The following is a 20,836-nucleotide window of genomic DNA, read 5'->3' on the forward strand; positions in this document are numbered from 1 at the left end:
TGGAGAGGCCCACGTGGGAGGGACCGGGGACCACCAGTCACCATGTGAGTAAGCCTGGATGCGGCTCTGCCTCCAGGCAAGCCTTCAGGTGAGCCTGCAGCCCCAGCCAACAACTTGACCGTAACTTCACAAGGGACATTAAGCTGGAGGCACCTAACTAAACCGTGTCAAGATTCCTGACCCACAGAAAATGTGAGATAATTAAATGTTTGTCTGTTTGCTGTTTTAAGCCACTAACTTTTGGGGTAATTTGTTATGCAGCAGTACAGATCACTTAGTTCCGTTTTATAGACGAGGACACAGAGGCTCTGAGAGGTAATAACTTGCCCAGGGTCACACAGTTAGTAAGTGGTGGAGCTGGGCTCTGAACTCAGATCTGTCTGGCTGTGCAGCCATCCTCACTGGGCCACAGCTAGCTGGCCAGCATGCTCGGTCCCCTCTGCCCTACATGAACGCTCCACTCCACCCTGGTCAGTTTCTCCATGACCTCTGCAGCCCCCACGAACACGCCTTTGTCATTTAGGGTTAGGGGCCACGTCAGCACCCGGTCATCTGTCCCAGAGAGCTCGGCTACGCGTACAGCAGGTCCTGCTGCTCCCTGGAAGACCGAATGAATCCACAGTGGCGAGGTGGGCAAAGGAGAGCGGCAGGGAGTGGGCAGGATGGGCACCCTCACGGCCGAGTTAATCTCCACATGGAGCCTCCTGCCCTCATTCACTCCACGGCATCCCAGCCTCTGACGTTTCCAGCAACCAGATGTGCATAGAGATGGGTCTCCCAACATCCTCACTTCACGGAGGGAACCAGCCCTCCTCCTCCCCCTCCCCTATCCCACCCCAAGATTCCAGAAGGGGATTCCAGATGATAACCATTCTGAGTTCAGCTCCTGGTCCCTGTCTTCCCAGCACCCTCCTCAAAGTCCCTAAGCCAGTCCTGAGAGAATGAGGGGGAGCATGGCTCAGTCACATAAATCCACACACCACGCAGACCATCACCCTCAGTTCCCCTGACACAAATCCACACTCACTCGCGTGCACATGTGTGCATATACACACAGTGGGTGTGCGCCTAATGTGGACACAGCACCCAGGGAACGCTCTGTCCCGGGGGCCTGACAGGGCTGGAGGAGACAGCGATGCAGTCTTGGTCCTTAAAGGCAGACAGGCGCTTGTGTGTACACACTTACGAGCACACACGGGCCTGGAGGAACCTTCGGGGAAACCTTCGCATCCGTTTACAGAGTGCTTGCTATGTACCCGGCAGGCTGCCCTTTATGCCAGTTAGCTCACTTACTCTTTCTACAGCCCTTCCAGGTAAACCTTCCCACCCCCAATTTATGAAAGTGGACACTGAGACTCAGACAAATAACGGCACTGACCCAAAGTCACACAGCCAGTAAGAGCAGAACAGGATTCAAACTCTCACCAAGAACACGCGTCCCACTCTCTCTCCAGCCCTACCTGGCCTGTCACCCAGCTCAGGGCTCACATCTTCCACCCCATCTGCTCCCCCCCCAGGCCACCTGCAGCTCCAACTGTGATGTGGTCCAGCAGCCCGGGGCCCGTACCCCACACTCTTCCCTCTTACTCAGTGACCAAGCATCTGCTGGGTGCCACTGGGTGCCAGACACTGGGCTGGGTGAAGAGAACACAGAGATGGATCAACCTGATTCCTCCCCCCCCCCACCGCCCCTGGATCCTACAGGCACAAGTGGGGTGTGTGTGTCACATGTGTTCAAGACACACCTGCCAGGCTCTGGGGAGCTCACCTTGGCCTAAAACTCCAGAGCTGCTGCCGGGAGAGAGGTGCCTCCTTCTGTGCTAATCCCAGATCTCCTAAGTCCATGTGATGGCCTGTCCCTTGCTGCCTGAGTGAGAATTAGGAACCCAAGGAGGGGAAGCAGGGAGTTAGCTGCGGAAGGGATGAGGTCTGGATTCCCTCTGAGCCGTTAACTACGCGACCTCCGTCAGCCATTTCCCTTTCTGAGCCACGGCATCCCCTTCTGTAAAAGGACAGCGGGAACCAATCTCTCAGGTCCCTATACCCCAGCGTCTAGGATTTGTTGGTCCAGAGACCTGGGGGTGACATGCATGTCTGGGCGCATGTGTGTGTGTCATCGGCATATCAGCCCCTCAGCAAAGGGCCCATCCCTTGCCCGGAGGCGGGGGGAGGAGCATTAAAGAAAGTAAAGGAGGAGGGGAGGGAAGAGGAGGGCAGGGGTGGAAGGAGAGGGGAGGGGGGCTTCCCAGGATCAGGGCTGCCTCCCTCTGTGCTCTCCCCACCCCCATCCTGCCCTAAAGACGGGGAGCAGCTCTGGAAATCTGCCTGATGAAAAAGATCAAGCATGTAACTGCTGAAACCATTTTCCAAATGAGAATTAATCTCTCCCAAGGGTCCCCTGCCAGGCTGGTCCCAGAGGAGCCGGACTCCTCACCACCAGCGCATGCACGGCGCGCACACACGCGCGCGCACACACACACACACACACACACGACTTGCGCAGAAACACTGACCTCTACAGAATAACAGAGTTTCACAAATGTGAAACCGTGTGGCTGCTCACGCATGAAACGCAGACACAAAATATTCAGTGTCTTCAATACGGCACAGATATTTACACGTTACGCAGGTATACACAGAAAAAGACCTGAAACACAGATACACACGATCTGCAGTCACCAGAAACATAAACAGCCAGGACACGCCCACAAACACACGACTAGATATGCCCACACAACCCCTCACCTCTCACTGTAACCCAGCAACCCAAAATCTTCAGCTCGAACCAAATCAAACCCCCAAGGCTCACGTGAAAATACCATCAGGAGCCATGTAACTATGTCCTCAGAAGTCAGGCTGCTGAGAGCACCCCTAAAGAGTGAACCCCCTGCATCTCCCACTTCCCCCAACTCACCTCCCAGAAGGGGGTAAAACCAGCCACCGGGGCAGCCAGTGAACAGGTGTGGGGACACGTAGGTACGGACATGGGTGAGGACATGTGTGGACACGCATGCAGGGTCCTGGCTAAGGGGCCATGTGGGCACAGGCAAACACCCCCTCGCCACAACTCCCAACTCCCATCGCCTATTCGTGTTGATGGCAGGCTGAGGCCGGGGCCAGGGCCAGCTTACAGGGGACCCAGGCTGAGGAAGGTGGTCCAGGTAAGCGGGTGGAGGCCAAGGCAGATGGGGCATTTGATTAGCACTCACCCAATGGCCCAACTCCTGGAGTTCTCAGTGCACCCCAGGCTATCCTCCTGTCCCCATTGGGAGAGGAAGGAATAGGACCCTGGCCTCAGAATGCCTCTCCGCTTTGGCTTTCCCCTGTGTTAAGTCCTTATTCACATGGTCTCCTGTAGTCCTCACAATACTCCTATGAGGACGCTACTATCATTAGCCCCATTGACAGACGAGAAAACCAAGGCTCAGGGAGACACTTGCCCTTGCTACCACCCATGTGTATCTACTCCAGAGCATGAGCTCTTGACGGCCATAGGCCATCTCGGGTCCTGGGGTCCTCAATCCCCTCTGAATCCTGCATTCTAAGGCAGCTGGAGGATAGTGTGCTGCGTCCTGAGCCTGTTCTGAGGGCCTCTCTGTCCTTCCCAGGCCACTGGCCTGCCCAAGTCTGACTCCAGTGGAAAATGCCCGTCGGCTCCACACCCTCTGCCAACAGGCTCCACTGGAGCCAATGAGCCCAAAGAGGTGCCCCCACCCCACAGACGGGCAGGGCCAGGCCCAGGTCAGCCCAGTCCGAGTCTCAGGCCAAGGCCCAGGCCACTGGCACTGCCTCTGGCCAGCTCCGGATTATGTGTCTTCCAGGGCCTTCCATCTGTCACTTGGCCCTCTGGGCCCAGGATGAAATTCATTGCCTTTTAAGAGAGACAATGATTTGCTTTTCCCATGTCTCCTTCCCTGCCTTTTTCTTTTTTAATTAGAAATTACTCTTTCAAAGTCCAGGGCCTGGAAAGGGGAAGTCACCTGGTCACCAGTCCTGGCCACAGCTTCCCATTCACTCCTGCCACCACCCTTCTTCCTTCCCGGCCCTTCCCCGGTTCCTCGGTGCCCACTGAACCCAGCAGACGGAGACTGCCCCACCTCCTAATGCCCTGCCTGAGGAGGGGAGGAGGGCACACAGGGGAATGTGGCAGGGACCCCCCAGGGTCAGCCCACACTGTCCTGGTGCTAGCCAGTTTGCACAGGAACCCCAACTACGGGGCCCAGCGATGACAAAACAAGTCCCTGGGAAGGCCTTCCCTTCTGGGTCTGGTGCCACATTGGCCATGTTACTCCCAAGACCACAGCACTGGGGCCAGGCCGATGAGGGCACAGGAGCAGGCGCAAGCAGGAGCCACCCAACGCTCCTTCCTTTCACCGCTTCATCTGCCTGCCTGTCGGTCTGTCTGAGCACAGATGTGAACCCCAGGAGTCAGAAGTTCATTGACCTCCTCGGCAGAGCACACGCTTTGAGAACTGAGGTCAGGCAATGTGGTTTGCACCCCTGTGTGCTTAAGCACAAGCCAGCACAGGTACCCACCCACAGACACCACCAATGCACACTCATAAACACAGACACACACACACACACACACACTCTTGCATATACGCGTGTACCCACACATCTCTCCATGGCTCCGTCATGGAGCACAGCACAGACCTCCACGGCCCGCATCCCAGAACCCACAAACAGGTCCCCCCAGCTGCCTAACTGTGGTTTGCCTCAGTTCGAGGAGAGGGGAGTATGGACACTGGGACCTCACATCCCACCTGGAGGCTGATCAGCACCCTGGGGAGGCAAAAGGACAAGGAGACTTTGTGGGGAGACTCAGCTGTCTGACCTCCTGCTCTCTGCCAGGGAAGGACCTCTCTTCCTGCTCGTCCCGGCCCCCCTTGCCTTCCCCCCAACCCCAGTACCTGTCACCCAAAGGCACCCCCTCCCACAGCCCCGAGCCCACCAAGGAGTGAAGAGGCAGGCGGAATGGCCATGCCCTCAGCCCCAGTGCCCTTCGGGCCCAGCCTCCCCAGGTGGTCCCCAGGCTGTGGATGGGCAGACCCTCAGGCATCAGCTAGGGTCTTACCGTGGAAGGTGCTCCGGGTGATCTGTCCCCCCATCGTGGGCAGCGGGTAGCACGGCCACCTCCGTTTGGCTGGCTGGCCTCGTCACCGAGCCGCCCTGGCGGCCAGCTCCCCTCCTCCTGCCCCCCACCCTCCTCCGTGGCCAGCAGCAGCCGGCATGGCAGGGCCGAGCCCGCCCCTCCCGCACGCAGCCCGCCGCCCGCAAGGCCGGCCACACACGCACACACGCCCCTCTGGCCCCGCTCACGGCTGCCTCCCAGCTCCCACCCACTCCGGAGCCTCCCCCACCTCCCTGCGCTGGTACAGGCGATGGGATCTGTCATGTTTATTTACATAAGGAGGAGGAGACTGGAGGCTTCCTGAAATAGCCGAGCTCCAGAAAGCACTGGAGATGCCCCAGCCAGAGCAGGCAGACACACACACGGACACACACACACGGACACACACATTCACATTCCCTATCACACACCTCATCACACACACACACACACACGCACACAACCTCACCATTCACCCAGGCTACAGTCATTCACATGCCATTATGTACCTACTACATGCAGACACTGGGGGAGACGACAGGATGCCATGGTAAGCAAGACAGACCTTGTCTCTGCCCTCAAGGGGCTTACAATCTGGCTAGTGCAGCTTAATAACAAAGAGCTGACATCACTCCTATCTTCTTCCAGGCTCTACTGCAAGTGCTTTACGAGTATTAACCCCTTTGGTCCTCACAGGCTGAACGATGAGGTCAGCATATGGTTATTATCAATAGGTACCATTATTATTACTATCTGAGAAATGAGATGAGAAAACTGAGACAAAGAGGTTACCTACCTAGAAGGTGGCAGGGCCGGGCTGCAAACCCAGGCAGTCTGGTACTGGAATCTACACTTTTACCTCCACACTAAACCATTCCTTTAATCACAGACATACAAAACACACACCAATATACACAGACCACACTACCCGTCTATACTACATCACAGGTATATGCACAAACACAGGCTCATGAGCACTTGAAAGCATTCACCACTGTGCACACAGCACACAGCACTGTGCACCTATTGCCCACCAGCACACATACCTACACATACACACCTCACAATGTACACCCACAGCACACGCTCACCCCCACAGACTCACAAAGCCTCTGGAGAAATCCTGAGGTGCAGAACCCGGCACCTCACACTCGGCGGAGAGGGAGAGGTGCAGAGAGGGCAGAGGGCGGTGGGAGGGCAGGCCCCTCTAGCCCTAGGCAAGCATGCTGGGATCCCAAGGCATCACCAAGAGAGCGGCCGCCACGTATTGAGCGCTCAGCGTGCAGCACGCACTGCGTGCACTGTCTGATTTTTATTCCAGGTGGCAGGGGCTTCTGTTATGTCCATTTTACAGACAAGAAAGTGGAGGTTCTGAGATGCTCAGGTTACCCAGCAGGTCAGAGGCAGAGCCAGGACTCAAGCAGACAATCTCCCAGACGTCACCCATCAGAGTCTCTCCCAGGAGAACAGGACAGCTCCCTCCTCCCAGGCCCTGGCTCAGCCCCAGCTCCTGTCCCCAGAGCCAGGGATCTAGTTTCCCAAGGAAAGATCTGGGTGGGACAAGATGAATTTGGAGAGATGGGCAAGAACCAGATAATAAGAATCTTGTAGGTCATGGTAGGAAGCTTAGATTTTGTCTAACTGCAATAGAAGTAACTAATGAGAAAAGAGGAGAGTGATATGATAGATGTTTTTTAAAAAAAAATCAGTCTTACTCCTTTTGTAGAAAATAGGTTGTGGGAGGGTTTAAGAGTGAAATAGGGATATCTGTGGAGGGAAGGCTGGTGGGCAAAGGGGTGGGGCTGGGGAAGGAGTCGTGGGAAAGGCAGGGGCTGTCCTGTACCAGATGGAACTCAGAGACCTGCACACTGTGAAGGGTTGTGCTGGGCCCCACACCCTCAGCTCAGGACCCTGCTGCTGCTGTCATCCTGAGTGGGTCTGGGGGAGGGGCAGAGAGGGGGGAGGGGCATTCGGGACTGACCTAGGGTCACCAGCCAGAGGGCTGGGCAGGCCTGGGGTGGGAGAGTCCCCAAGCCCACACTGCCACACCCCCTCAGACCAGAGGCCTGCCTGAGACTCCTCTCTGGGAGAAGCTTCGACACCCGATTCCACACAGGGCAGTTCCTTTCTACAGGTACATGCTTACTCATGGCTGTGTGCGGCCACACGTACACACTCAGTGGCACACGTACCCAGTTCCTCCAGGAGAGGGAGGCTAAGTCAAAACCTGACCGAGAGGAAATAACCCAAATGCTTTTTCTGGGGTAAATAATCACAGAAATGGCAAACACAAGGCCTTATCGTGTGCCAGACAGTTCTAAGCATGTTACACATATTAACTTGTTCAATCCCCACAACAACCCTAAGAGATCAATTGCATTCTTATGCCCATTTTACGGATGAGGAAACTTGAGGCAAAGAGGCTGCTCTGGAGGCTGTTTCTACAGCAGCAGAGTCAACCCCCCTCCAACCTGTCTGCTTTTAAATGCACCAGCTAGGCCCTTCCTCACCAACCCCTCCCACTTGGCCAGCCTGGTCATCCCACCTACACCCAGCACTGGGAACTCCTCTTCTGGGAAGCCCCTCTAGGGCCCCCAGTGCAGACTGAGTCCCCTTCTTGGAGCCTGTCTCTCCTCTGAGCCCGAGCTATGCCTCTCCCAACCCCCTGTCTTACTCTACCTTACACAGGGACAGCCATAGCCTAGCTGTGGCCTTATCTGCTTGCCCTGGCTTTTTGGATGCATCTCAGCAATTCAACGTGACCAACATTTATTGAGCACCTACTGTGTGCCAGACACTAAGCTATGCACTGGGGACACCATGGTGATCGACAGTAGACAGGCCCTGGCTCTCATGGACTTACAGCCCAGAAGGAAACAGACATTTATCAAGTAGTATAGTGAGGAAGATACAATCACAATTCTAGAAAAGTGCTCTGAAAGAAAGCGGGGCTCGGGGCAGGCTTTCCTGAAAAGCAATAGTGAAGGGTAAGTAGGCACGTCCCTGTGTTGCGGAGGTAGGTTAGGGGAGAGGGTGCTCCGGGGAGTGAACATAACATATGCAAAGGCCCTGTGGCTGGAGGGAGCCCAGCCCATTCAAGAAGCAAGGTTCATATGTCTGGAGCAGAGACAGCAGCAGGAGCCTGAGGAAATTTTCTGGGGGTGAGCGACAAACCAGGAGGGCCTCAAAGAGCAGGGTGAAGAATCTGGCCTTTTTTCTGAGGGCAATAGGGAACCCCTGACAGGTTTCATCAGGGAGGCAACAAGACCAGGCCTACATTGCTGAAAGGTCACTCTGCCATCCAGCGTGCAGAATGCACGGGAGGGGGCAGAAGGCACCAGGCGAGAAAACAGCAGCAATCACAGGGTCAGCCCTGTCCCTGACTCACCCTGGCTCCTCGGGCCTAGCGTCATGCCTGTACAGCGCTGCCTCTCAGAAAATACCTCACCCATGGAACTGAATCTGCGTAATGCTCTGGAGACAGGAGAAGGGGGAAGTAACCCAGCAGGGATGGATGGGGGCAGGGTGAGTCCTTCAGGTGAGCAGTGGTCCTCACTCTGGTCACGTGAGTGAGAATGGAGAAGAGAATTGAGACACGGCCTGGGCGGCCCCTGAGCCTTCACGGCACCATTGTCCGAGGGGTTTTCTAGCAGATTTCCCTGGGTCCTGTTTCCTACAAATCCACTTCCGCAATTTAAGTGGGAAGTGGCAATGTCCTGTGTCTGAGGGTTTCCCCCTGCTGTCTCCCCAGGGCAGTGTCCAGGACTTTACAGATGATGTGGCAGCCAGCACTGCACCTCTTCTCTGTTTTATTCATTGGTACATCATAAATTTTCATTTGGCCAAAGCATTCTGTCACTAAAAGGGGCGAGAGAACCATTGACCTATATCACTCATTCATTCATCTCGCATTCACTGAGTGCCGACTATGGACCCGCTAGTGAGCGAGACCCAACTTCTGCCCTTCAGAAGCCAAGCAGGAACTACGCTGGGATCAAGGAATGAGGTTCCTTTGGCTCTGGCTGAATGTTTGCAGTGCTTTGTTCTGTAGCCAGAAAGGATGTTAAAAGGGGATGTGAAAGGGAAATCTACAAGCAAATCTATGGAAGTGACTACAAATGCCACCATTTATTGAACAGTTACTGTGTGCCAGGCACTGTGCTAAGTATTTCACACACATAATCACACCTACCCCCCACCACATCCCCGCAGGATTATACTCATCCCCATCTTGCAGGCTACAAAACTGAGACAGAGAGGTCACACTGACATGGAGCTCGAAGTCTACTTGAAGTGGAGTTCAGCTGGGTAACACTCAAGGCAGAGTTTAAACCCAGATCTGCCTGACATCAAAATTCACGCTTTATCCAGAACAGGTCAAAGGGCAGGGGCTCTTCTTGCTTGGGGAAGAGAAGACAAGGGGACAATGACCTCCTTGAGGAATCAGAAGGGTTCTAGGTGGAGGCAGAACCTAGGAATTTTCCAGTAGACAGAGGGTGACCTCCCAGGAATGGAGCTTAAATGAAGGCAAGGGAGACTGTGGACTTGCACAAGACTGGACTTCCCACCTGCTAACAGGAGAACCCAGCCTGGAAACCTTGGAGAAAGTAGACCTGTCTGTGACCTGGGCGGCTGTAGTCCCTCAAAGTGCACAGGCCGAAGGCAGGCCTGGGTGTGCCCTTGGGGAGCAACCTGGTCTGACAGAAACCCTGCCCAGGCTTCGGAGAGAACCCCTCCCTCTCTGGCTAGCCCCCGCTGCCTCTGCCCTCTGGCCCCATCCAGGGAACCCTCACCCCCTTGGCTCTCTGGGCCCATGCAGCTCCTGAGACCCTACCGTCCTTAGGACCCCCCTCCCCTCCCTGCCATCTCCTGTCTCCTGAGCCCTTTCTGCCTGCTCCTCTTCCCTCCCGGGTCCCATCATGGTCTCCGTGGCGAGCTCCCCACCTCAACCCTCCCCTCACCACATCCTTTCTCATCGACATCTCCCAAGGCCCAGCACCTCTCAGAACGTAAAATCTAGTACAGACCCAGCAACTGCAGAATAAAACCTGGGGGAATTCCCTGGAGGTCCAGTGGTTAGGACTCCACGTTTTCACAGCCAGAGGCCCGGGTTCCATCCCTAGTCGGGGAACTAAGATCCCACAAGCCTCGCAACGCAACGCGACCATAAATAAATACATAAACAAACATACAAACACAATAAAACCTGGAACAAGTTCCCTGGACCATAGAAACCATCCAAATCGCAGACTCCAAGCTCTCTGGTGGGGAGAAGCCTTGAGAGTGTTGGGTCCAGCCACTGCCTTCGGGTGCAGCAAAGGAGGCCTAGGAAGTTGTGGATTTTCCCGTGGTCGCACAGCGGGTGGAGGGTAGGAGGACTGAACTCAGGTTTAATGTCTTCTGGTGTTTAACGTGACATACGGGTCAGGGCATCGGAAGGCACGGAAGACTGGACAAGGAGAGGGGATAACTTCTCTTTATGAGGGGGGCAGAGGGGCCTGATAGAAAGAGAGGTCAGGGAGGGGAGGCACCCCTGCTGGGAGGAGCTGGGAGGCCCCCCTGGTTGCTATAGTGTCTTCTTTTTTTTTTTTTTTTTTTATATCAAGAACAAGGGATAATTTGATTGAGCTGATGAGTCACCTGGCATATGGGGCTTAAGGCCATTGTCCCTGCCTGATTAGACTGGGCTTGGTGCTGGAGAATGGGGAGCAGGGAACCCACACACACACAAGCTTCCTGCCACGCCCAGAACCAGGATGAGAGTGGAGGCCGCTGCCTAGAGCCCGGGAGAGCGAGAGCGCGCACGGAGACGAGGACAAAGCCGCACAGGGACAGACAGCAGAGCGGGAGCTGTGGCTGCAGGGAAACCGGAGCCAGGGCGCTCACGGGGCATCCTCGGGGGCTGGGTCAGGTGCCCCAGCAGTGACAGCTGCCAGCTGCCCAGGATGATGGGAACACAACAGGTGCAGAGGCGGGGGCTGGGGACTGAAAGGGAATATGAGCAAACAGCCTGGAGCTGGGCGCCCCTCCCAGGCCCCAGGCCCAGCGCCAAGCAGCCCTTTCTCAGATCCTCCGAGACTCGTCTTGGGCCCCAGGTCTTAGGCCAGCCTGGACTAGACAGACGGGTCACCGTCCATGCCAGGCAGAAAGGACAGAACAAGGAAGAACAAGGTTTCGATTCCCAGGACAGGGTGTGCCAGATGGAGCCCACACCCACAGAAACCCCAGCTGGAAACAAACATTTGCCTGTGATAAGATCTACGTCCCCGGCCAGATAGGGTAGGTGGTGTGCCACCCACCTGTGTGGAGGCTGGGCGCTCTGGTCTGGGGGTCCGTCAGGCAAGCTCCACTGCCATGTGACTGGGCAAGCTACAGAGCTTTTCTGAGGCTTGGTGCTTGGCTCAACAAATAACAGTAACTATGGCTGTTGATGTGTTGTTCAGAGACCCAGAGAACTCAGGAATCCAAGTAGAACCTGGAGGAGCTAAGATCTTCACCCCCACCTCAGAGAGGAGTGACCTAGGATACAGAATGTGAATACAGCACCGAGTGTATATGTTACACCAAGGAGAAGAAAGGGAGGACCTGCCTCCATAGGTAAAATGACCTTCATCATCGCCGTCATATACCATTTACTTAGCACTACTCCCCTTGCCCCAGTCACCGTTCTAAGCTTTGCATGTTATTGCACGCGTGCCTTTCACGCAAATGTCATCAGAGTGCTAGGTAAGAGTGGGTTCTTCTAAGTAAGCAGAATAAACATCGTCCTTTGTCACGCGGTTAGCGCTCTATTTTTGTTCGGGTGGAATAAATTTCAAATTTGAAGCCATCCCAGTGATCACAAGTGATAAATTAGCAGGGTCTGAACTCATAAGATTTGCTCCCTAAATTATAACCTTGCTGAGGAAGGTGGGGAAGGGCAGACAATGAGACATTGAAGGGGGAGGTGAGGCAGAGAGATGGGGAGACCCAAGGTGACGCAGGAGACGGGACACATGCGCCGGAGCAAGACAAGAGCCTCGTCCGCCGGAGACGCATAAACACACTCGACTGATCTGCTGCGCCTGCTGGATTATGAGGAAAGCTGGCAGCTAATAGCAGGAGGTTAAATCCCTCCTCCGCAGTCAGAGACCACCCTCCCCCACCCCAGCCACCTCCCTCCCCACCCCCTTCCCCTGCCACACACACTCACACACACACCTCCAGGGCTCATGGTTCAGCCAGGTCTCCGGGTGCCCACCCTTTCTGGTCTCAGCACCCGGACAGCTGAAGCCACCCCAAGGCAGGGAGGCCCCCCTCCCCCGGGCCTCCTTCGGCCCACGCTCCTGCCTCTGAGAGTCTACTTCCTCAGGCTCTCTCCTGCTTCCTTCCCCTCCCAGATCCAGTCTACTGAGAGATGGCAGAGTCCAGGACCAGCCGACTTGGCCCCCAGCTCTACTCCTGTGCCTTGACCCTGCCTCCTGCCCACTGCCAGGGCCTCTCCCTCCAGCACTTGGGCTTAGCCATCAGGCACTAGTGGGCATGAGAGAGTGATGGTGCAGGACCCCACAGGGGCCAGGCTCTGGGGTGCTGCCAGAAAGGCCACTGGCAGCCAGACCCCTAGGATCTGACAACACCAAATACTATTCATTGCCGCCACTTACATGTGTCTACACCAGGTGCTTCACAGGCGATGGTGAAGAGGAGGCTCCGGAGTCAGACGACCTGGGTTCAAATCCCAGATCTAACACCTACTTGGTGCCTGTTTTCTCAATTGAAAATTGGGCTGACAATAATAGTGCCTACCTCATAGGGCTACTGGGGTATGAACCGAGTTCCCATGTGTGGTGTGCTCGGAACAGAGTGGATGCACAGGAAGTACCATGGCCGTGGGAGTGCTACTGATGAGACACTTACACACCTGAAGTCGATACAAAGGCACTATCATTGCCCCACCTTATGGATAAGAAACTGGGACATGGAAAGGGGAGAGTTGGGATCTGACCTCAGGTCAGTTGGCCTCCAGAGCCTGCACTCAGGCAGTGCATGGTGCTCCTCCCAGGAGGGCAGGCGGTGGATACTGGCCAAGCGAATGATCACGGGTACAGCCTTGGTGAGGACCAGTGACCATACAGGGCCCAGGCCAGATCAGGGTTCAGGGGAGGGGCTGGTACTCAGGAAGCCTCAGTAAAGCAGAGAGGCTGAGCTGTGAGTCCCAGGGGCTGTCGGAGGGCAGGGGGGCCCTGAAGTCCCGGAATCCCCAGTCCAAGGAAGAGGCCTCTGCCCAGAGCTGCTCTGCCAGCCACCTGAGGGCTTCTGCCTCTCAGAAGTCCTTAGTCCCACTGGGCCTGGCTGTCTCTCCCTCGTCACCATGGCCTCTGACCTGGTTCCCCATCACCCATCAGTGGGAGTCCCAGCGCCTCCTCCTCCTGCAAAAACTAGGCAGAAACTAAAACAAATAAGTAGCCAGATCAATCAAGAAAATTACATTTGCTGCCGGCACCTTGAAACACCTGCTCTGGGTCCACAGAAAGAAAGGGTAGCACTGGGAACTCAGCACCTAGATGAGGAAATGGAGGCTCGGGAAGTGGAATACTGCATCCAGGTCACACGCAGCTAAGCTGGGATTTGGACACACATCTACCAGATACCAGAGCACAAGCGCCGACCTCTCTGCTGTGTGGCCTCTTGGAATAACAACCCAGCTCTTAAAAGCTACAGAACACTTTCACAAAAACCTTATTGGATTTGCAGAAGCCCCTGTTAGGTATACCACAGGGCAGGTGTTCATCCCTTTCAACGGATGAGAGAAACAGAGGCTCACGGAGATAGAAATGAATTGCAAAAGCTATATAGTGTCAGAGCGGGTCCAGAAGCCAGATCTCAGACTCAGGAGTCCAGGGTCCTGGGCTTTGTCTACTACACAATGCTGCCCTGAGAAAAGCCACTTTCAATGAAATAAACACAGCATCAGTCAGAGGGGCCCAGGGTTGCCGCAGGTGCAAATGTAAAACTTGCCGATCCCGGTATTAGCTGGCTCTGGGCTTCGGCTGTGTTGTACCCACAGTCATTGTCCTGCCCTGCCTGGGTCCCTGCACCACCCACAGACCTCGCCCCAGCCGAGCTCTGGGCCCACTCCCATGCTGGGGGGTGAACAGGGGCTCTGAGTTCCGGGGACCGGATCTTTACACCATGCCCATGTGCAAAGGGGAAGTGGGGATTAATGCAGAGGGGCACCTGCCCTCACAGGCCTGAGACACAAACCTGAAAATGCTCTCAAAAGAGAAAGGGGGTGGCAGGTCCTTTCTGGAAACAGGGGCTTCTGTGGACACAGAGCCAAAGTGAGTGGCTGACCTGTGGTCCAGCCACTGAACTATGCCAGCTCTGCGCCCACCACTGAGGGGCTGTGACTGGAACACACTGGACCTTGGCCACGCTGGCTGCAGAGCCGAGGGCAGGACGCCCAGGCACAGAGGCACCTGTGAGTACTTGGGTCTATTCAAGGCCTGTCAAGAGAGGCCTGTGGCTTTCACACCCACTGAGCCCACAAAGGGACTCAATTTCCTGCCACTACACCTCCAGCCCTACACCCTCACTCCAAACCCAGACAATCTCACATCACATCATCGGTCAGCCCCACAAACAGGGGCTCTTGTCCCTAAAGGCCTGGGGAGACCACGAGCACGCGGCTGGCTCAGTGCTGGCTGCTCTTCCCACTGGAACCAGAGCTCAGGTGATGCTGATGGAAGGCGACTGTCGGGACTGTGGTCTTCCTGCCTAAAGAACTGCCCAAAAAGGGTGGCCACCGCAGGGTGCATGCAATGACAGAAAACCCATTTTCCTCCCTGCAGCTGTCTCCTGCAGCTGCCCCATCTCCCAGTTTGTACCTTCATCCATTGCTCCACCTTCCTTTCCTCTGTCTCCGGTAACATCTTCAGGCTCCTCCTCCAAGATGCCACACCCTCCCTCCCTCCTTCCAGCTGCTGGAGCCCCAGGTCAGACAATCCACCAGCGACCCCAGCAATGCACAGGGCGGACTCTCCAGCATCAAAGTTTAGAGGACAAAGCTTTCCCTGGGAGCTGGGACTCCTGGGTTCCAGGACTCCTGTGGCCCATGCTAAAACTTGACCAAGGCTTAGGAAGGTCTGCAGAAGCCTGCGTGGGTTTGGGGAGACTCAGGGAGGGCAGCCTCTTTTAATGTCTGCACAGGTTCCTTCCTCCTGCTGGGGGTGAGGGCTCCAGGAGGTGGGTTAATGCTGCTCCTGAGTTGGGTCCCACTACTAGGCGAATAGGAGCAAGGATCTCTCCCTAGAAAGCCCCCTTCCCTCTCTAAAACAATGCCCCACCCATCACAGCCTCAACCCTGCTTAGCTGAACCCACTTCTGCCCAGAGAACAGGTGTTCTCAGCACCAATTAAGGGAGGTGGGCTGCATTAGCTTTTGTTTGGAGGTCTGTTTTTACTAGTCATAACACCACCTCCATAGTTGCTGTGTGACCTGGAACAAACCAATCTCCTCTACGGGCCACAGTTTTCACATCTGTAAAATGGATGCATTAGACTTATGTATCTTTAACTCTAAACCAGGAGTTTCCTGAAGCAGGGATGTGGGAGGGGAATCATTTGGGGAAAGGCAATCAAGAATTCCCCTCCCTCACCCCTCACCCCTGCTTTCCACTAGGGTCTGGTGGAAAACCAAGGATGGGCCAGCATGCTCTAACTTACTGCTTCTCAGTCCCCTTCCTGACCCCACCCAACACAGGTACCTCCCCAAGGTTCCATGGCCTGGTTTACCCCTTGAGTTCTACTAGCCAGGCCACAAGTCTGGTGTCAGCCTCAATTCCCCCATCGGGGAAGTCACGGTGCCCTTCTATAATCCATGCCCTGGCTACTCCCACAGTTCAGACCACCAGCATCATCCTGATCTGGACAATTCTTCCAATAGCCTTTCCCCTCCTCAGGGCTGCCAGGCTGACCTTTCTGCCAGACTGATCAGCTGAGTCATTGCCCAGCTCAGAGCCCACAGTGGATAAGTTCAACCCTCCTTTGGGGAGCATTCAACGTCCTCTGTGAACCGACCCCAGCCCATGCACCTGGCCTCACCTCAGGCTGTGACGTCCCCCAGCCTCAAGGACCCACACTCTGTGCACTCGAACCATGTGTGTCCCAGAACGTAGCTGCATCACACAGGTCCATGGCTCTTTGAACATAGTTCCTCTACCTGGAACGCCCCACACCACACCGATCACTCAAAAACTCCTACCCTGCCTTCATGTCTCAGCTGGGAGGGCTCCTTCCTCTGAGGTCATCCGACGCCCCGGGGCAGACTAGGCCTTCCACCTCCAAGGCATACCCGTGCGTTTGTGCAGCCCGGGCCCTGCAGTGATGCCGAGGGTCCCCTTCCCATACTGGAAGCAACCTGAGAGCAGACAGGTGTCTTTTTAGCTCTGGATCCCCAGCACCTAACATGGTGGGCACTGGGTATGCTCAAACTATATTTTATGAAGGAAGCAAGAAAAGGAGAGGAATTGGAATAGGGAAGGAAGAGAGGCCAGGGCTAATGGTGAGTGGTTCTACTTGGCCCCATCTGACCCTTCTCCAGGCTCCAGGCCTGAGGCCACCCTCCCAGCCACAATGCCCTAGGTGGACCCAGTGGTACCAGAAGGCAACAAACTACCTGCCCCATGACCTCACAGCCCCCTGGGTGGCCCTCTTTGTTTCCTGAGTTCTACTGGCAGCACGAGCCGGTGTTCACTTCGGTAGAAACAGCCAAGAAGCCAAGCAGCCAAGTGTGTCCTGGAACACTGAGGAACCAGAGCCTCCTTATCTGACCATCTTCCCTGGAGGCAGGGGGAGAGTATCCACCAGCCCCTAACCGCCCACTGCAGGACTGCACGGAGAAGACGCTGAAATCCACGCACCTGACTCCTTCCCAGCCTCTCCCGGATTAAGGCAGCATGGGGATGAGCCCCTCCAGCTCGTTTGCATAAACCATTTATAGCAGCGCATTCAAAACCCACGCCATCCAAGAAGGAAAAAAGCCCGCTGCAATTGCCCGTGGCTCCCCAGTCTGTCGTTTTCCCTTCTCTTTTGTTTTCTACTTTAATGGCAAGAAGCTGTGCTCCGGAGCAATCTTACCCTGGCTGCTCCTGGCAGCAGAGGAGCTGAATTTTCCTCTCAAATTGAAGGAAGGCGATGAGCAAACATCCCTCAGCTGTCAGTGACTTACAGTTTGCAGTTACGAGCATCCATGAGCTCATTCAGTCTTCTCAGTAACTGCAGGAGGCAGTTCTTGCCAGGCCCCACTTTACAGATGAGGAAACTAAGGTTCAGAGAGGTTGACTTGCCCAAGCCACACAAAACTACTAAGTGACTGGAATGGACATTGTGGCTGATTCCCCAGCATCTATTCTACTCCAAGATGACAGGGGTTCTCCACCCTGGCTATACATTAGCATCACCTAAGGAGGTTATAAAACTACTGATACCCAACTCCTGATTCCAGACCAATCAATACAGAAACTCTGAGGGTGGGACCCAGGCATGCGTGTTTCTAAAAGCTCTCCAGGTGGTTCTAATGTGAAGCCAGAGCTGAAATCCGCTGGTATAAACCAATCACAATGGTTCCATCCCCCTTGCCAGTGATTGGGTCAAGTATGGCCAGGTGACCCACTTCTGGCCCATGAAGCATACTGGGAAATCTGCAAAACCCCTCCGAGAAGGGTTTGCTTGCTCCTCAGAAAGACACACAAGAGGGATCGTTCTTCCTCCTTTAGATATTGTGGCTGCTTGTGATTCCTGGGACTGCTATGGCCATGCTGCTACCAGCCCAAAAGGATGCCAACCCATGGACGGCAGAGCAGAGAGATGGAAAGTCCATCATCCGTGACCTCATCTTAGAGCCCAGGCTCCACCAACCCTGACACCCACCCACCTCTGAGCCTCCTGTGATCTGAGATAGTACAGCTCCTCATTGTTTAAGCCAGTCCAGGTCCACATTTGTTACTTGCAACCACGGCCCCGAGACAGCAGCAGTCACCTTCCCCATACCCCCCATCGCCATCATCCCCTCTCAGACCATCCACCACAGGAAGCATAACTGACTGAGGGCCCCAGCTCTGGAGCTCTGAAATCCATCCCAGAGTTTGCTCCAAGACCTTGCTTCCCACAGCGGCTCCCAGCCAGTGAGTGAGTGGCGCAGGGAAAGTAAGGCAGGCCCATTCCTGGGGAACATGGGATTCTTCTGACCAGTGACTATGGCTCAGGCTTGAGGACTCCCCAAGGGCCTTGAAGAACTTTCCTTAGACTTGCACTGTCACCTAAAATGCTTCCACCAAACTTTCTTCATTACCTCTCTCCTTCACACAGGCTTACTTGCACTGAGGTCTAATGGCTCATCCAGCCTCTCCTCATTTCCTCCCTACTTTTCCTCACACAGGCATTTCCTCTATTTTAAAAATTATTTTTGCATGTTTACTCCTCTCTTGATGTCCACTTAATAATACCTGACCCACATAACAATGGACCTTCACCACTTCATGCCTGGACCACTGTGAGAGCCTCCTAAGTGGCCAACCCACCTTTGAGTCCCCTCCAGCCCATCCCCAATCCTTCCTACACAAACCATGCTACTCCCCTACTCAAAACACTTCAATCATTTGGGAGTTCCCTGGTGGGAGTCTAGTGGTTAGGATTCTGCACTTTCACTGCCATGGTCCGGGTTCAATCCCTGGTCAGGGAACTGAGATCCCGCAAGCCATGCAGCGCAGCCAAGAAAAAAGAAAACCTTCAATCATTTCTCATTTCTTACACCATCAAGTTTAATATCCTCTGCCTTTCTTTATAGGTAACTGCTGACTCAGACCTGCCCCACCAGATAATCCTGTTGTTTCATTTACACACCTGGAGGGCTTCCCCATGTGGGAGCAATGCTGGCCGTTTGCAGGGCAGAAATGATTGACACAGCCCATTCCCAATGAACACCGAAGCTGCCCAAGATCTGAGTACCAATTCTACCTATTTCCACAGATGTTCTCAATGGCAAAGTCTCCCTCAGACTCCCTCCCATTTCTTTACCGCCCCCCTCACCCATGGGATATTTAACAAGAGAAACACATTTTACACACAGTCCTCCATCAACAAGAAGCAAAGCCTCTCAAAGACTGTTACAATAATGAAAATGACTACTATTCAAAATAATAACAATATGAAGAGGAGAATGATAAAGCTGAAGATGGTTGTGATGATGAAGAAAACAGTAGTAATGATAATGTATGAAAAGCAGGGATAAAAAGTATTCTAACAATATGATCTCGATGATATAAATATATATGCAGTAGAACTGACTTCCCCTTGACCCCTTGCCATATTAACCAAATTCCTTTAGAAACTGGATTTGCTAGTAACAAAAAACAGAGATAACATAGACTTTTAAACACATAAGGTGTTCCTCTCACATAGACGTATGCACGCATGCAGCCCAAGGCTAGTGTGGCAGCTCTCCAGTCATCAGGGACCAGGCTTCTTCTATCTTTCTACCCCACCATTCCACATGATGCCTCAAGATTGCCTCATGGTCCAAATTAGCTGCTGAAGCTCCAGCCACCTTGTCCATATTCCAGGTAGGAAGCAGGAGGAACACAGAAAACCAAAATCAAAGGACCTACACCAGCTATCTGCCCCTCTTTAAAGGAGCCTTACTCAAAGTCCACCCAACAATTCTAATTTACATTTCATTAACCAGAATGTAGTCACATGGCTAAACCAAGTAAGGGAAGGTGGAACATTTAGTCTTTTCACTGGACACATTGCCACCCCAAATAAAAACTGGGACCTCAGCTGTAATGGTGAGCTCCATTCCCTCTGGAACACATGACTGATGCCACAGCACATAGACTTCAAAACTGGTGAGGTCTTCCCTGGTGTCACTGTGCACCTGCTGCTCCCTCCAGCTGAACTGTATGCTCAATACAGGAAGTTGTTTATGAACTTGCTTATGACAGGTTGAGATGCCAGAAAACTATGTAATTTATTTAAATATTACATAAAACGTATCAAAAGTCTCTTTTAAGAGAATGAAAAGAATGAATGAAAAGAAAAGCCACAGGGAAAAAATTACTACAAAGTACATATCTAATGTAGAATCTAGAATATATAAAGAACTCTCAAAACTCAAAAATAAGAAGACAATCCAATAAAAAATAATAGGCCAATGAGAAAGAAGGAAATCCTGCTGTTTGTGACAAGTTGGATGAACCTTGAAGGCATTATCCTAAGTGAAAGAAGTCAGAGAGAGAAAGACAAATACTGTATGATCCCACTTAAATGTGGAATCTAAAATAGTCAAACTCAGAGAAACAGAGAAGAGAGTGGTGGTTACCAGGCGTTGGGGGTGGGGGAAATGGGGAGATGTCAGTCACAGGGTACAAACTTCCGTTATGAGATTAACAAGTTTGGGGATCTAATAAACAGCATGGTGATTATAGCTAAAAATACTGCATGATATACTTGAATGTTGCTAAGAGGGTAGATCTTAAATGTTCTCACCACAGAAAAGAAATGGCACCTGTGTGAACACCACAAAAACAAAATGGTAACTATATGTTGGGATGGAGGTCACAGCTAATGCTATGGAGGCAATCAATTTTCAGTATATAAATGTATCAAATCAACACGTTGAATACCTTAAACTACACAATATTATGTGTCAATTATATTTCAAAAGCTGGAAAAAACAGTGGACAAA

At 53.6% G+C, this 20,836-nt stretch overlaps 1 protein-coding gene across 2 annotated transcripts in view; it reads right to left on the reverse strand.

The window, feature by feature from the left end:
* Positions 1–20,836, reverse strand: part of NEURL1 (neuralized E3 ubiquitin protein ligase 1) — an 80,936-nt gene that overhangs the window by 29,656 nt on the left and 30,444 nt on the right. The window contains exon 1 of one of the 2 annotated variants that reach the window (XM_007187211.2): positions 5,078–5,232. The exons of the other annotated variant lie outside the window; for it this stretch is intronic. Coding sequence (XP_007187273.2) covers positions 5,078–5,111 — 34 coding nt within the window. The 5' untranslated portion in view covers positions 5,112–5,232. Of the gene's footprint in view, positions 1–5,077; positions 5,233–20,836 lie in introns of those variants that run through there. 2 annotated transcript variants of the gene reach the window in all.

This window comes from Balaenoptera acutorostrata, chromosome 16, assembly GCF_949987535.1.
Source record: "Balaenoptera acutorostrata chromosome 16, mBalAcu1.1, whole genome shotgun sequence".
Classification (NCBI taxonomy): domain Eukaryota; kingdom Metazoa; phylum Chordata; class Mammalia; order Artiodactyla; family Balaenopteridae; genus Balaenoptera; species Balaenoptera acutorostrata.